This window comes from Cavia porcellus, unplaced genomic scaffold (genome assembly GCF_034190915.1).
Source record: "Cavia porcellus strain 051 isolate PalLab524CR breed Dunkin Hartley unplaced genomic scaffold, mCavPor4.1 scaffold_2, whole genome shotgun sequence".
Taxonomy (NCBI): Eukaryota; Metazoa; Chordata; class Mammalia; order Rodentia; family Caviidae; genus Cavia; species Cavia porcellus.
In genome coordinates, this window is record NW_026947485.1 from 12,915,057 (window position 1) to 12,931,263 (window position 16,207).

A 16,207-nucleotide genomic window follows, 5' to 3' on the forward strand; every position below is an offset into this window, starting at 1 on the left:
TTATATTTGAGAGCCACATTTTTCCTCAGGAAACACTTTTTTTTTTCAGTTTAAAGGGATGAAGTTAAAAGCTTCACATTTAAAAAAACCTACCTCCACTTAAGATAGTGACTTGGTTTTTAAAAAAAAAATCAAGAAAAATAATATTGCTAGTTATATTGAATAATGTCATGTGAAAATGGATGGAAAGTGTGACAGCTTGCTACAAAACCATTTGTTAGTTGCTAAAAGCTCTGATGAGTCAGGCTTCTAGAAGTTATTGTATCCTGGCCAAGTCTTATTTAGTTCATGAGAAAAGTGTATGAACAGGACAAAGAAATGGTTCTAATGGTATAATTCTGAACATATATGAAGGATTTTTTTTTCCAAATCAAGGGAGATGGTTTTTACATGAAAACAGCTATAACAAGTTTCATTATTATACATACACCATGGACAATGTTTTAGTGACATGCTTGAAAGTTGATAGCTAAATTTCATAAGAAACATACATTCATACAAGTGGTATTAAACATAGAACTAGAAATTTCGTAAAGAAATAAAAGGTTAAATAGCCATGGAGGTGACGTTAGTGAACTAAAGTCTACAATGAAGGAGAGAGTATCAGTTGCAATCACCATAACTCACCACCATAAAACTCAGTGTCACTCAAATTAGCAGCTATAGTGTCATTCAATTCATCCACTGAAATAGACAGAATATCATGAAGAGGGCACAAAAACAGGGGAGAAGGGTCAAAAACCATTGGGCTACAAAACAAGTGTATATACAGCTGTGCTAAGTGCCATCCTCCCCAAGTAAAAGCGTTGCTTTATACTGCACATGGCTAACTCCTTCATTCAGCTAGCCACCCCCAACCACTAATATGGGAGCCCTGCTCTTAAACGCAGACCTGCCAAGGGAAAGGCACCATGGGGCATACACCACACACCCATGCTCAGAACACCAATTGGTTCCAAGGGTCGTCAAGGAAACTGTAACATCAACGACAGCAAAAAGTAGAAAATACAGCACTAGGGTTCTGCATTCTCTTTCTAACACATAGGCCAACATTTTAGTGATTGCCCACAGGTAGTTTCCTGATCAAGGAACCTATTTACCTCAGAGTCAGTAGTGATTTAATAGTCCACATTTTTGTGCATACAGGTAAACACTTTCAAAGAGAGATTCAGGAAACTGAACTCTTACCCGAAATCACCTTCAGAGAAATAGGTTGCTTCTGCTGTATGGTTTGAGTGTGATTAAATCTGGCATAGCAGATATAGTCCTCACGGGTGTCTTCTGGGAGGACGTTGGAAAAATAAAGGTCTCCATTCAGGCCTTGGGAAACCCTCTCACTTTGCGGAAGTCTTTGAAAGGCTGGAGAAAGGCAGAGGGATTTCCAAGTCATTTCATCATAAAGACCTCACTCCAAATTAGCAAGACAAATGCTGTCACTAGTAAATCTGCAGACTTCATTTGAACATATTTTTTTCTATAAAGCTCTTTAAATAAAAGCAAATAATTTTTCAAAAATAATGTTAGGGTTACTAAAATTCTAAATGTACCTACCTGCCCCTAATTTCTCTGGGTTTAGAGGCAAGATTAAAGCCATACTGTGAAATGTTTTACTAAGCAAGTATAAACAAACAAACAAAAAAAATTATAAAAACTTTGTGTGACTGTTCCTAATATCTAAATTAGTCCATAACTGCATGTACCTTAGAAAACATATTAAGGAGGCTTGTAAGGATGCTAACATGGCCTGCATCTACACACAAGCTAAGCCTTGAACAAAGAACTGGCATGCTAGAGTCCCAGCCCTATCAGAGCTCCCGAACTAATTGAAAAATTGTGCAGCAAATGAGCAACAACAGGGTGCAATGATGACACGATTTAAGCTGAGACTAGACCTCAGACGCTACCTGGGTTTAGGTTCCTTCTCCTCCTTTTTCTTTTCTGAATTATTTATTATCTTCCAACATACTGTACCTTTCACTTATCACATGAATGACTTACTGGCTGTCTCCCAGCATGGGAATTTAGTCACTTCCTCTCCTGTTGCAACTCTGGACCCATACCTCGTCCTAACAAGTGACTTCCTCACATACTTGTGGAAAGACTAAATGTATAACCAGCATCTGACTTTCCAGTTTCAGGCATGACAATTTACTTCCTCTAGGTCCATTTGAGGAGCTTTTTAGCCTTAGGCATATAGAGATTATTTCTTATTTGGATAAAGGATGCAAGGATGCAGGACACCCTGATCTGTGCACAAAATCACTCTCTGCCAACTAAAATGTATTCTAGCCAGGCACAGTGGTGCATGCCTGTAACACCAGCACTTGGGAGGCTGAGCAGAAGGATCATTGTGAGTCCAAGGCCAGCCTGGGCTGCAAAGTGAGTTCAAGGCCAGCCTGAACTGCATAGCGAAACTCTGTATCCAAAAAAAAAGACAAAAATTTTTAAAAATGCATCTTAAAACTCCTGACTCAGTTCACAGTGCTGGAACTGTGAGAGTGCTCCAGCTCAAAAGTGACAGGAAAAAAAAAAAATCTCAGATCACAGTGGCCTCAGGCCAGATGTTGTAGCTTCTGGCAGGATTTCTTCAGTTTGAGTCAAGCAGCATGCTCCCCCTGTGGCAGGTGCCTGCGCTAACACTTCATGAAATGTAAAACCTTCCAGCTCCCTCAGGCAGGAAAAGGAAGGGAAAATACAAAGAAACAAAACCTCTAGAAGCCAAAGCTTGAAAGAACATTATCAGGTAAACACGTTAACCAAGTTCTTGGTCAAGATGGTGCTTTGGTTAGTAGATGCAAATTAATAGTTTCAAACCATTAATCCCCTGGGAAAGGACTGTTTTAAAAATACTCATGTGCACTTATTTAATGAATACAAAGAACTAAAGACACATGTGTATTTTTGACTTTTGTTTCTCCTGCTGTACATTATTATTCATGAATGTTGGTAGACCAAATGTAAGGCTGTGGGAATTAACATAGTGTCATTTTATATATTAAGGTTGTTTTGTATTACTTGGAAAAAATGTATGCAGATATGAATAATTTTATAATGTCATCTTGCAAGAGTGTTTCATGGATCTAAAATTTTGTCATACTCCAGATGCAACTCCATTTGAAAGGTCAGAAACTTTTCCAACAGCCTAAAATGTATGTAAATGGCACAGCCAGATGGGCATTGTGGGGAAAAATCAGTTACAAATGCAGATGACTCAGACTTTACGTGTGATCTGTCTCGTATGAAGCAGGAATCATTGCTGAGGAAGAACCAGTGACCAAACACAGGGCCTCATCTTGGCCATGACATCTGGAGACTGTTCTCACCATTCTACCTAAGTGACTCTTGTCTAATCCACCAGTGACCTTCATGTTGACGAGTTCAGCAGCCATTTCTCAGTCCTCTTGTTGCCCGACTTAGCAGCAGCTTTTGAAAGACATCGTGTGCCTTCATGACACACCTTCTCCGCCTTGTCTCTCACAGCACTCTCTCTGTGTTCTCCTCTCACCTCAGTGACTCACCGGCTTTGCTGGTTCTCCCTGAGTTCCTGGACTTGGGAAGGCGCCTGGTCTCAGTCTCCAGGCTCAGCTCTCTAATCTGCACCCATTCCCTAAATTCCCCCATCCGGCCCATCGCTCTGAGGTTCCCCTTCTACACTCCAGCAATGCACACACTTCTGATTATAGCCCATGTTCTTGTTGGGCATCTCAACATAAATGTCACATAGACCTCTCCCTCCTCAAACTCTGATCTTAGTTTCCAAGCCAAATCACGTGCTCTTTCCAAGATAATATGCTAATTTGTTAGCATAAGAAATTATAGAAGGTGGAAGAGGCAGAAGGATAACCAGTTCCCTCAAGGATAGGGACGGGCGGGATACGCAAATCTGAAACTGCCTGATGGATGGCTTCATTTTTCTTTGCCTCACAAGTTTCTTCATCTGAATAGTAGAAAAAAATAACTGGACATGTCTTTTAGAATGGTTGTAAAAAATTAATGGGCCAGCCCATGTGATGCTCTTAGCAGGGGGACTGGTACTTAATTAAGGCCCAATAAACATAACTATTGTTGGGGATAAATGAACAAAAATATAACACATTCAAAACAGCTTGGTTTCCTCTCCACAAAGGTGTCTGTAGTTTCAGCAAATGGTAATTCCACTGCACCAGTTGCTCTTGATTTCTCACTCATGCTCCTTGCTATCCCTGGACCGTAAATCCTGGAGGCTCCCCCTTACATATCCAGAACCTGCCGCACTCCACCTGTATCGGGCCAACTCCAAGTCACCAGCGGCCCTTGCCTAGCTTCCAGCAGTGGCCCCTACCTGGACCCCCACCTCTCTCTGTCCCCTACAGTTCCACCCATGAGTGGAAGGAATGCTAGGACTGCAGATGACTTCAGGTCATTCACACTTTCCAGGCTTTCCTGGTTTATTGAGAGTAATAGCTAATGCCCTTTCCGGTGAGCCCCTGTGACTTCCTGGACCTCACCCTTCACCATCACCCTCCCCCTTAGTTCTCTCAAGCTGGCCACTTTTTTGTTTTTGTTCACACATCAGCCTCCCCCACTGGAGCTTGCACTGGTGCTCCCCTGTGCCCACTCAGATATTAGGGGCCTGGTTTGCCCCCTCATTCTCTTGGGTCTGGACTCAAACCTCTGTTTTTATTTTTTTCCCCTTCAAAACACTTATTGTTGATTGGCACAGATAATCTAAAAGCATTCATTATCTGCCTCCTTCCTACGTTCATTCACTTTCATTGCATAGAATCTAAGATCAACAACAGCAGGATATATGGTGCCTCATTTAGTAAGTGCTCAATAAAACTGAGTGAACAACTAAAATGACATCATCTATTTTAAGAGGAGGTATTTTCCTGAGAATCTCTAGCATACTTTATAAACACTTTATGAATCACAAGAGGAAATGTTTGTGATGGCAAGTAATTACAAGACTCCTGAAGAAAGAAAGTCCTTCTTGTTAAACTCACAATTATCCATCCAAAATATTATAGCTGGTGGTAATCCAATTGGAGGTCTACAGGGAAGCACTAATGGTTGGCCATTCTGAAGTGTTATTGGTTCAAGTTTTTCTTTGGTCCACAATGGTGATCCTATAAAAATAAATAACATGGGTTATTTCTGCATGGAAGAATAAATAGACAGCATTACAAAGAGAGGCAAACCAATTTTGGGGGGGAGTAGTAATATGAAATAGTTAAAAAAGACTTTTAAATATATTGTTAGAGATTTTTAAAAAACAAAAGATACTAAAAATATTCATTCATTGTACTGATAGTATAAATTCTGAGTAAGTGGATTCCAAGTCTAAGAATTTAGATTAAATACATCATCAAGAAGATACATGATTTTGATCCAAGTACGTTCTCTACAAAGAATGAAAAATGCTTACATATTATCATAAGGTTTGTCAGATAAGTAATTGTTCCTCTACATCTTTGAATAACATATAGTAGAAGCATACATATTGACAAGATTGATACAAGACTAAACATAATACTTCAATAAGTCAGGAAAGGTTGTAAAATAACATTTCAGCTGCTATTCAGCTGGTTTTATGAACATATATAAAAATTTGCCTAGAAAAAAGTAGAGAAAAATATTTGAGCAATAGTTATTTCCTTGAATGGGAGTACTCAAAAGTAATTTAAGACCTCTATTTTACTTGTAATTTTCCTTTAATGAACATGTATTATATACATAATTTAAAAAGTTTTCAAAGTGACCAGCACTGTACATGGTCATTATTTCTTAATTACATGGTCCTGAGGCTACTGATAACTATAATACTGACCACTGCAAAATGAGCCACAGTAATACCAAGGTAATGGGGACATTCCACTTGTAGTGAAATTTTGAAACAAAAACGTTAAAAGAAATCACTGTAGACTCATTACAGCTTGTATCTAGATATCCCCACCTTATGTGGACATAGGCGGGGAGTTTCAAAGGTGCTGGATTAGGGTGTGTGACGTGGACTGAAGACGTAATACAGGTGTGGATAATGGAAGGCCCAACCTGGGTTTGGGGGGCATCAATCAAGACGGTAATAACCTGGATGGGATACAAAGGGAGAGAAAGAAGGTGGACCTGCTGTTCTGATTGCTGTTTTGCTGCCTTCTGCTGTAGACTATTTCTTCTCCACCATGCTTCCCTGCCTTGGAGCCAGCTGGCTGTAGACTGGAACCTCTACAAAATGTGAGCTAAATAAACTTTCCTCGAATAATGTGTGGTTATCAGGTATTTTGTCCCAGCAACAACAAAATAATTAAGATGACATGCTTCTTATCATGTTGAACTTATTTTAATCTGACGGTAAGCGTTTTGCTTATATATAAAATTCATGAGCAATAAATAATTAGATAAAATCGAGTAAGAAACAGTTTTTTGGAACTTGCATCTTGTATTTAGAACTTGGATAAAGGACACACTGGATTAGCAAAAGATTAGGTTGAGGAGTTTAGGGGAAAGTAGAAAGGAGCAACAATTTTCGTGCAAAACAAAGTTGAACTATCAGAAACAATAGCATTTTGATGATGTAGCAGATGCTGAGTCTTAGAGAAATACTTTAGCAGGGTCACAGTTCCGTGACAAATCTCACTTACTGGATGGGCGTACAACAATGTTATTAGAAATTGCAGCTCCACGTTCATTCCTTGCTGTACACTGATAGACGCCTTCATAGGTCTCTGCTTTCCCTTCACTCATAATGTTGATTATGAGTGTTCCTGAGCCAGGCTTCATGGTGACCAAAGGGTCTTTATCTATGTCAAAATGAGTCCCATTGCGTGTCCAGGAAAAGCTGCCCAAATCATCAAGAGTGAAGCTTGTTAATGGTTCAAAAAGGGCTACTGTTCAACAAGTTTCTAATAAGTCTTATGGTTTTCTAGAAATAATTATCACACTTTTAATATCCGGTAAAACAACAATAGGTTCCCATACCTAAAATGTTGCGCTGAATCATGACTTAGAAAAAATGATGGCTATACATTTGAAGTACATGTCTTTTTTTTTAGAAACAACCCAAATATAACACAAATTGCCTGTCATTTTTCTAAGAAAATATAGGATATAGGTCTTTAAGGCACATTCCCTTTGAGATTTATTAGCATTTTTATTACAAGCCTCCTGGTTCATAGAGTTGATCTGCTTTGGGCTAAAATGTGCCAAGAAAATCTTCCACAAGTACTCTCTTCCTGTGCTGAAAATTGATCAACACCATTTCAAATTACTGAAATGCAAAGAGGAGGTAGGAATAGGATACCAGACACAAGTTTGAGGTGTTTTAATTCTTACAAGATGATAATTATATATAAGTGATTTTTTTGAGAATTTTTAATTCTAAAGATGATTTTGTGACTTTGAAGAAGGTGTGTCAAACTGTCAGTGGAGATTGCCCTGCCTCAGTTTTATCTACATTAAAAGATAATGTTATATAAAAGTCATAGGGCACATGTAATTAAATACTTTATAACCAGGCACAAACCAGTGATGGCCAAAATAGCATAGAGGCATAGATCCCTGAAGTTCTTAGTGTTTTCGGGGCCCACTGGATATTCCTTCCATCACTGGCTGTCACTACCCAGCAGGAGATGGTGGTGGAGGAGGCTGCTGGAGGGCTCATGAGTACAGGCCAGAGATGTTGCTAACTATCCTGCTATGCACAGAAAACCTCAATGATCACAACAACAATATTATCCAACCCCAAATATGAACCATGCAGAGGAGGAGAAATTCCCACTTACAGAGAGTTAAGGAGGACTTAAGTACTCCTAGATGTGAAGCTGAGTGGGACTTCACCAAAGGATGTCACACTAGGGGTTGTTTGACAGAGGGTTTTCAATAAGGCAGAATATTGTTTTGAAACAAACATTTGTTGGAAGTTTTGATACACATAGGTATTTAATACCAGTTAATTTTTTCTGAGCTATTTTGTGATAGCTTTGTAAAACCTGTAATAGAAAAACTTGAAAATGAAATTCTAAAAATACTTTCATTTATTTATTTCTGATAAATGATTACACTGAATTATTTTAACTGGTTATTAAATTATTATACTTAACTGTTATAGTAATTAATAGTTTTAAAGTATCCCTACTCTAAAACTCATATGGACAAGTTCTAGGTCAGGCACTGTGGGACTCTGGAGGCACGATGCAGCATTTCAGAACATCAATTTCCCATCTACACAGTGCACAGCTGGAGAGGATTATACAGTGTTTGTGCCAAGATCCATCTGGAGAATCTTGAGTACTGAACCATAAGTTTGAAAAACTATTTAAGACTATTTTATAGGCCACTGAGGAGGGATCTTGAAAGTCATCGAATCCAACTTTTTCATTCTAACAGATGAGGAAACTAAAGCCCAGAGAAAAGGGATCCACATCAGAAGGTCATTAGTGTCAAAACCAAGATTAGAGCTTTGCACCTATTCCCCCAAGTTATGAACAAAAAAATATAAATACAGTAATCTGGTTTTTAAGTACAGTAAATTGGCTCTAAACAGAGAAACAAAACAATAAACCTACAATGGATACTTTAGGGACATGCAGGACATAAGAAGTTACCTCTAGTATCTTTGAAGAGCTGAAATGGATCTTGGGAGTTGGCTAGACAAACCAGAGTAAACTAGAATCACGTTGAAAAACATCAAACTAAAAATAAACATATGTTACATTGCCTACTTTGTTCTACAGAATTTCCAAACTCACTACTATATTCCAGGAAGTCCTCAGACTTACTTCAAGAGCCAAACGAAAGCAGAAAACACACTCACCTTGGAGGAGGTTTCCCTTTGGCCTCACACTGGATTACGATGTTCTCCCGAGGGTCAATGATATAATCTTTTGGAGACTGTTGAGTGATGGTTGGAGGTTGTACCACTTAATTATGGAAGAAAGAATAATGTAAAGAAATAAATCATTTAATATCACAATAGTAAACAGTTTTCCTATATCAAGATCACTTGCCTTAGATTAAATATACTTAAAATATTTCTACAATTTCTATGGTGGCAGCACCTACCTCAATAGATTTTCAATTAAAAGTCTCCTAAAAAAGCAAAGTTAAGCCATAACTTCTCTTTCAGTAACTTTGTGTACAACCACAAAGCCCATTTTCCCACACTAAAAAGCTGAGAAAATAATTATCAGCACACGCCTAACATTCAGATAATTTTTTTCTGATGTAACAATGAGAAATTCTTCTGATACCTTTGGTTCAAATAATGACTCTGAATGAACTTTAAATTATGAGGAATATTTGGTTCTTTTTTTTAGGAAACAGTTGCTGACTTACAGCTTATTAGTATGCTACTGTAAATTAATATATATTGGGAACACATGCATTTGAGAAGCTAATATTATTTTTTTTTGTCTTTTTTCTTTTTATCGGTACTGGGGATCGAACTCACGACTACCTGCTTGCAAGGCAGGTGCTTATGCCACTGAGCTAAATCCCCAGCCCCGAGAAGCTAATATTATAAAGATTGTCACTTAGATTAGAATAGAAGTGTGTTGGGAAGAAAGAAAAGTAGTCTTATTTGGAAAATTAATGTAATCAAACTTCTTGTTCTAGGAGACAATTTCATTCTTAAAAGTATCATCCAATCCTTTATCAGCAAATTGTAGAGGCTATTTTGACCTAGACCAATTGAACCTGTAGAAAGTCAGTATCTAAATCTTTGAGTTTCTCTAAGATCACCATGTCTTTCCTCTTACAAAATCAGAATTACTGCATGTTAGAACAGGAAGGGACTAGAAAAACCTTCTACTCTAACCTCTGTTTTTTTGCTTCTGAGACTAGCAAATGGTTTGACTCAGAAGACACAAAGCAGAAAAACCACCAAGCTCCCTTGACGAGCTCCTGCAGCAAGGCCCCTCTACCCTGGGCATCTCCAGGGAGAGCTGCTTATACAGACTAGTGGTTCTCAGCAGGAGGCGATTTGCCTCCATCTTTCCAAGGACTTTTGGCCACAGGTAGAAACAATTTAGACGGACACAGCTAGGATGGTGGTGGTCCTGGGATCTAGCAGAGAGAAGTCACAATGTTTCTCAACATCTTACAGTGTACAGAAGAGTCCTCCACAACACAGACTTATCTGGCCCCAGATGTGAGCAGTGCTGAAGCTGAGAAAGCGGGCACAGCCCACAACGTGAATGGTACATGGATCCCTGCAATGAAGTGGCCCTGCCCTTCTGTGCCTCCTGGAATCGTGCAAACTTTCCCAGGACCATTGGTTGGACCTGTGCTTTCCTTTCTTTCAATGCTGCATCCGACATTCTGGCTCACTATGTTTTTCATCTTCTGGATCTTCTCTGTCCTCTGCCCACACTGTGCTTTCCTTGCAAAACCTCTTCCACCTGCCAACTAAGCACTTCTCAAACCTCAGCAACTTCTCCCTGCTGTTGTCTCTCTTTGTTGAGCTTCATGGTTGCTGGGCTAAACTTATTGCCTCTGCATCCAAAGTCTTATAAATCTGCAAACATGGTTCTGTTCTTTTGCTCTGTCTCTTGTCTTACTGCTTCACTTGGCATCTTCCTAAATATCAAGGTAACAACTAATGTACTCAACGAAAATTAAACTCTTTTTGTCATCATTTACCATTCACCAATTACATGTGGAATACTGGATCAATTTCCCTTCCCTTTAGCAACATTCTGATCCATCCTAACCCTACAGCTAATCCACTCTTCCCAGCCTGAACATCATACAGTGTACAGCAAAGTCCTCCACAACACAGACTTATCAGACATGCTGAACTCTCCTTCTGATAGCAGTCCAGTCCAGTGGTTAAGAACGTGTCTATTTCTTACTAACTATGAGACTTTAAGGAAGTTTCTTAACTTCCATAAGCCCAGTTTCCTTCAAGGGAAAATGAGGTTTAAAAGAAGTATCTACATCCTAGGGTAGTGGGAGGGCTAATGCAGTAATGTGTGTAAATTCTTCGCACATGCCAACAGGATAATGGCTCAATGCTGTTTGCTATTTTTAAATTATGATCCTAGTAATTTTGATTTGGCTCAGCTTCACCTGTGAGAGACTGAACTTTGAGGCCCGGTGGTACAGAATTTGGGATAATGAAAGGAAGCCCGAGATTCCACATGCCTAAAAGAGTGAACATGACAGAGGGGAAGGTGATCCTGAAGAATGACTCGAATGAATGAATTGATCCAGTTCAATTCCTTGTGCATTTCTGGGAGTGACAGAGGTGCAAATTTGTGCTTTCAAATGCAGAGCTTCTCTTCATGCATCTGCAGCTGAGCTGGCTTTTATACCACTGCTAACTGCCAGGAGTTTACCATCTGGAGGTACCTTTCTGAACAGTGCTCAGGTCACATGGCAATTAGTAAATGCTTTGCAATAATAAGCAGTAATAAGAGATTTTACATAATTTTCCTCGTTAATCCAACATCAAAGGGAATTTTCAAATGCTGAAGACCTCCATTTTTTTTTTTTTGCTAGATGATAAATGCTGCCCAGCTGTCAGAAGCAGTAGAAATTTTGCTTGTAACAAGCTGCTCAGAAATGAAGTGAGTGGCAGCTGCTTGTCTCTTGCACACTTCAAGACAATATCCTAATTTGCTGGGTTATTCTACTGAGGGGTGCTAGAAACACTAATCTACACAGATCTGAAGGCTAACACAGGAAAAGACTGTACCCAGCTGCTGCCTTGAGAACCCACCTTCTAAAAGATAGCAAAAGATGCATTTTCATTTCAGCAAGCATTTAATAGCATTTAGTGCTGGATAATCACTGTCTCTATATTCTGTGAATTTTCTCATTGAGTTACATCAGATGCAAATAAAAACTTTTAAGTTAGTACAGCAACATATTCACAAAATGGTAATAATCAGATCTTCACAATTCATGCAGGTAGTATATTACATCTGTACCTTGGTACTTAAGTACAATGTTTAGCTACAGTAAACACACATGCTTTAAAAAGTCATTCATCACAAGGCATAGCACTGTGCACTTAATCACAGTATATTAAAAAAAAGCAGACACAGTCAAATTTTCACACTGCCTATTAATTTATAGAAAGACACTTACAGTCTTCAAGAAGTTTTGCTTTTTCCCCATCAATATCAGCAGGTGAGTGGGCAAACGGGATTAAAAAAAATCAGATGTTAGTAATGAAAACGTTAGAACCCTAAAGATAAAAGGGGTGTCTTTTCTATTTGATTTGACCTAAAAACCCATGTAGTGAAGGGTGAAGTTATGAAGTTCAAGAGAAGAACTTGAATTCATGGTTTTGTTTGCTGATGCAGTAGCTTCTCACATAAACATGTGGAAGAACAAAAGCAATGCTGTAGGATAAAAAACCTCTCCCAGGAATAAAAGTGGCTAATTCCACCCCATACATACTGTGCTGGACAAGTAATTATGTCTAATTTGAAAAATAGCTGAAATCTACAATTAATTCGAGTTGTCACATACTGTGTCGTGTCTGATCCTATTATGCCAGACATCACGAAGCACATGGTAACAATACATAACAATGGAGCACTGCAGCAATGACACTGTTCATCCAAACCAGGTCCAGCCCTGATTTCAGAATGGAATGTTTCTACAGTTACCATCTAAGTCCTCAACTTTTTACACTGATAGCGTATTTCTACGTTCAAATTCTTCAATCACCCGGGGATTGCTGGGTCCTACACCATAGGGCAGCTCATGCACTGAAGGAAGGGTGTGTGGGGTAGGGACAGGGGAGACATTACATTTGAATGCAATTCCAATCATTCTGCGGTGCAGCCTGTCATTACTACTTGCAAAGGTTAATGCAGGAGTGCCTGGGTTATCCGTGACTTTCTTTTCATCATGGCTATGCCTCTTCTCCATTAGCAGTGATAATTGAGTTAGCCGGAGGTGCCTGTTCCCCTCTGATGGTTAGATTGAGCAGTCAGATTAAGGGAGAATGTATTTAACATGGGGGAGAACAAAAGCATCTCTCTCAAGTGCTTTTCCTGCTTTGCTGTGTATCTGTTAGGGCAAATGCTTTCTTAGACGTTTCCACTCCAATGTGTTTAAGCAATTATATTTGTATTTTTAAATTGAAATTAAGGTAATTCAATGGGTATTTTTCAAAATAAAAGTATCACATTTTATAGTACTTTAAAAAACTATGGTAAAAGAAGTGAATAAAGTGTGGGGCAAACCACATTTCTTTCTAATGTCTTTCCACTGGCAGTTGCTACTTCTATGCAAGAATGGACATCCCAACAATCGAACAGCCCCAGGAAAGTGCTATCTTTCTTGCACCTTGGAAAGCTTGCCAAACAGATGTTCTATTCAGGAAGTTAAAGGATTTAAACAGGTCATGCAGATTAGGGATAAAGGATAAATCAATTCTGAAGTACAGTAATTGTCCAGATTCGAAAGGCTGCTTCCCCATTGCTGGAGAAGCGACCAGGTGGAGTCTATTATTATCTTTATTTTTCATAGACAGACCTTCCAGAAGAGGGAAAATATGGCAAATATGTTACTGCTGGGAAAAGAGTGGACTAAATGCCATAGCTACTGTTTGCTTCATTTCAGTGTTTTTGTAGATTACGTGTCTTAGGCTCACAAATTTTCATTTTGGACTTTATGTTCTTTAAACCAAAAAATAAGTACTCATCAGGCTTGTAGATAAGAAACTTTCCCTAGTTACTGAGTCATATTTAAGGTTCAAGATTAGAAAGTAAAACAAATGTGTCTTGTATGAATCAAGAGAGATGAAATACGATGATTAGGGGATTTGGCAAAGCAGAGGGTTGAAGAGACCATCTTCCAATCTCTCGAGGGCACTCTCAACACCTGAGGAAGGAAGTGGTGGGGTGATGGGAAGGGGAAGTTTGCACAGTCCCTGTAACGTGGCCCGAACGGCTTGCTTGCAGCACTACTTCGATGAGAGCCGCCTGCCAGGAAGGTCATGGCAGCTGCATGAGTCTATTTCTACATGGCACACAAAAGGCACCTGAGAGGGAAGAAGGAAAACGAAAGAAAGGGACAAAGCACTGACCATTTCAATGGTCATTTCTACTGTGAGAGTCTTTATAAACACCAGGTGCTAAAGGCAAAAGCCAAATTAATTTTGATTAGCTTTTCAGGGTCCACAGACACCTTCTCTGTCCACACTGTTTGGGGTGATGGTAAATGCTGGGAGGTTTTGGCTCCTGGGTCTAAGAGCTTTAAATCGTTAATACTTACGATCAAGAGGTACTTCCAGCGCACTAATCATCTGGCACAGGAAGAGAATCAGGGGCACTCTGCCTGCAGATAAGCACTTCTTTTTCGGCATTATTTTAAGCTGCATTAGCTTCACTCCTGCTGAGACCCACAAGCGGAATTTTCTTCTCTTCTTTTACAAAGATTTGTGTGCAATGTTTAAATAATTTTTCATGCAGGGAACTGAAAAAGGATGGAATAAGAATAATAATTATCATGTATTAAAAAGAAGGAAATGAAGAAAGGAAGTCTGCAGCACGGAAAATTGGCCTTGTATTATACATGAACTCTAAAAGGGAGCTCACTTTTAAATATTTAACTCTCAAGACTGGAATATGCATTTATTCATAAATCAGTTAAAATTGGCTTGAAAATATCTGTGCTGATGTCAACCAAGATCTGTCCACTTTCCCATCCTTATGGTATTTTCATTCTAAATATTTGCATCGGCAGGGCTCAGAGGCTAGTGTATCTTTCTAAATAGATCGGGAAACTTGGCTTGCAGGGCAGCTGGAAAGTGATCGTTTTGTGACTTTAAAGCAGAGGCCTAATGGGTTTTCCATTCTGCAGATCATCTCTGGGAAACCTGGGGCATTGTTGCAAATGACTGCAAACCCAAATGCTGACCTACTGGTGAACGCTGAGAATTTGAGCTATGCCATCTCTCCTCTGGACTAACAGCCACCTCCCGGCTGGGCACTGCCATCCAGACCTTCCTTAACACAGTCATTCTCTTCAACAGTGCCAATTGTTTTCTTCCTAAAGGATTTCAGGAAAACCATTTCCCATTTAGAAAGCACAGCTCATTACCAACATTCAGTTAGTTTTCAGCAACTTAGAACTACTATATTTTGTAACTGTAAGTACTATTGCAAAAATTGCTATAAATAGAATGATATCTTTTGTTTCCAAAGACTATCAAAATACTAGAGTGATGGGAAAATAATAGTAAAAGTGAGATATTTTGTGACAAACCTTACGAGTACAGTTAAGATGTATTCTGTGAATTATCTCAGGGTAAACTCTGCACTGCAAAGTGATGCTAGTGAGTATTCTTGGGGCAAACAGAAATGTTAAATGGCATTTAATGTGTCAACCGTGCCCTACAAGAAAATACAGGAAAACAAAACATACGTGCTATCAGTGTAAGTGATACTTGTGTATGGAACCGAGTTGTCATGTGTGAACACTGCCCCGAGTATGAGGCAAATCTTACTTATGTGGTAGACTTTTGTTTGTGCTTACACTGTAGTTCACATAGGTTTTTATTTTTGATGTTACCTCTTAGGTTTTGTAACCAAATAAAAGCTGATGCGAAAATGCTGGTATCTATTTTAAGCACTTGTTACATACTTGATATTGTATTTTATTGACATCTTATTTCCCTGCTAAATACATGTTATACAGTCTAGTAGGAAGCTCCTGACAAAACAGGAAGAGATGAGAGTGACAAGACTGCCACATAGGACAGGAAAGCTAAGCACTCGTGCTGTCAGTGTAAGCAACACATGTTCATGGAACGTGGAACTGCCGTGGCTGTGATAGTTGAAGCAAAGCTTACTTCTGTGTTACAGTTCTATTGGTATTTTCACTGTGGTTCATACAGGAATTTGATGTTATCCTTTAGATACTGAAGGAAGGTAGACAGCTGATGTGAAAATGCTGATGTTTATTCTAAATGCACAATACATATCAAGAACTTGATAATTTATTTTATTGATATTTTATATTCCTGTTAACTACATACTGTGTAATATAATAAGAATCTCCTGAAAAAACAGCAAGACTACTGAGATGTCAAGTATATCATACAAAAAGGCCAGGAAAGCAAAAGACGTGTCGACAGTGTAAGTGATGCATGTGTATGGAACACGCTCTTGTCATGTGTGCACACTGCCTTAGGTGTGATAACTGAAGTAAATATTTTTTTTTATGGTGCTATTGATATTTTCACTGTAGTTTATATGGGAATTTATTT

At 38.9% G+C, this 16,207-nt stretch overlaps 1 protein-coding gene across 50 annotated transcripts in view; it reads right to left on the reverse strand.

Moving 5' to 3' along the window:
• The window catches only part of Nrcam (neuronal cell adhesion molecule), a 269,654-nt gene that overhangs the window by 68,579 nt on the left and 184,868 nt on the right, over positions 1-16,207 (reverse strand). For 20 of the 50 annotated variants that reach the window (XM_063238553.1, XM_063238417.1, XM_063238432.1 and 17 more), the window contains 7 exons: positions 14,212-14,412; positions 12,070-12,099; positions 8,792-8,897; positions 6,621-6,817; positions 4,986-5,108; positions 1,189-1,359; positions 628-684 (listed from right to left, as the gene is read on the reverse strand). In XM_063238553.1, the coding sequence (XP_063094623.1) occupies positions 628-684; positions 1,189-1,359; positions 4,986-5,108; positions 6,621-6,817; positions 8,792-8,897; positions 12,070-12,099; positions 14,212-14,317 (790 nt within the window). In that variant the 5' untranslated portion in view covers positions 14,318-14,412. Of the gene's footprint in view, positions 1-627; positions 685-1,188; positions 1,360-4,985; positions 5,109-6,620; positions 6,818-8,791; positions 8,898-12,069; positions 12,100-14,211; positions 14,413-14,856; positions 14,989-16,207 lie in introns of all 50 variants that reach the window. The other 30 variants (XM_063238479.1, XM_003469785.5, XM_063238596.1 and 27 more) reach the window with 6 other exon arrangements.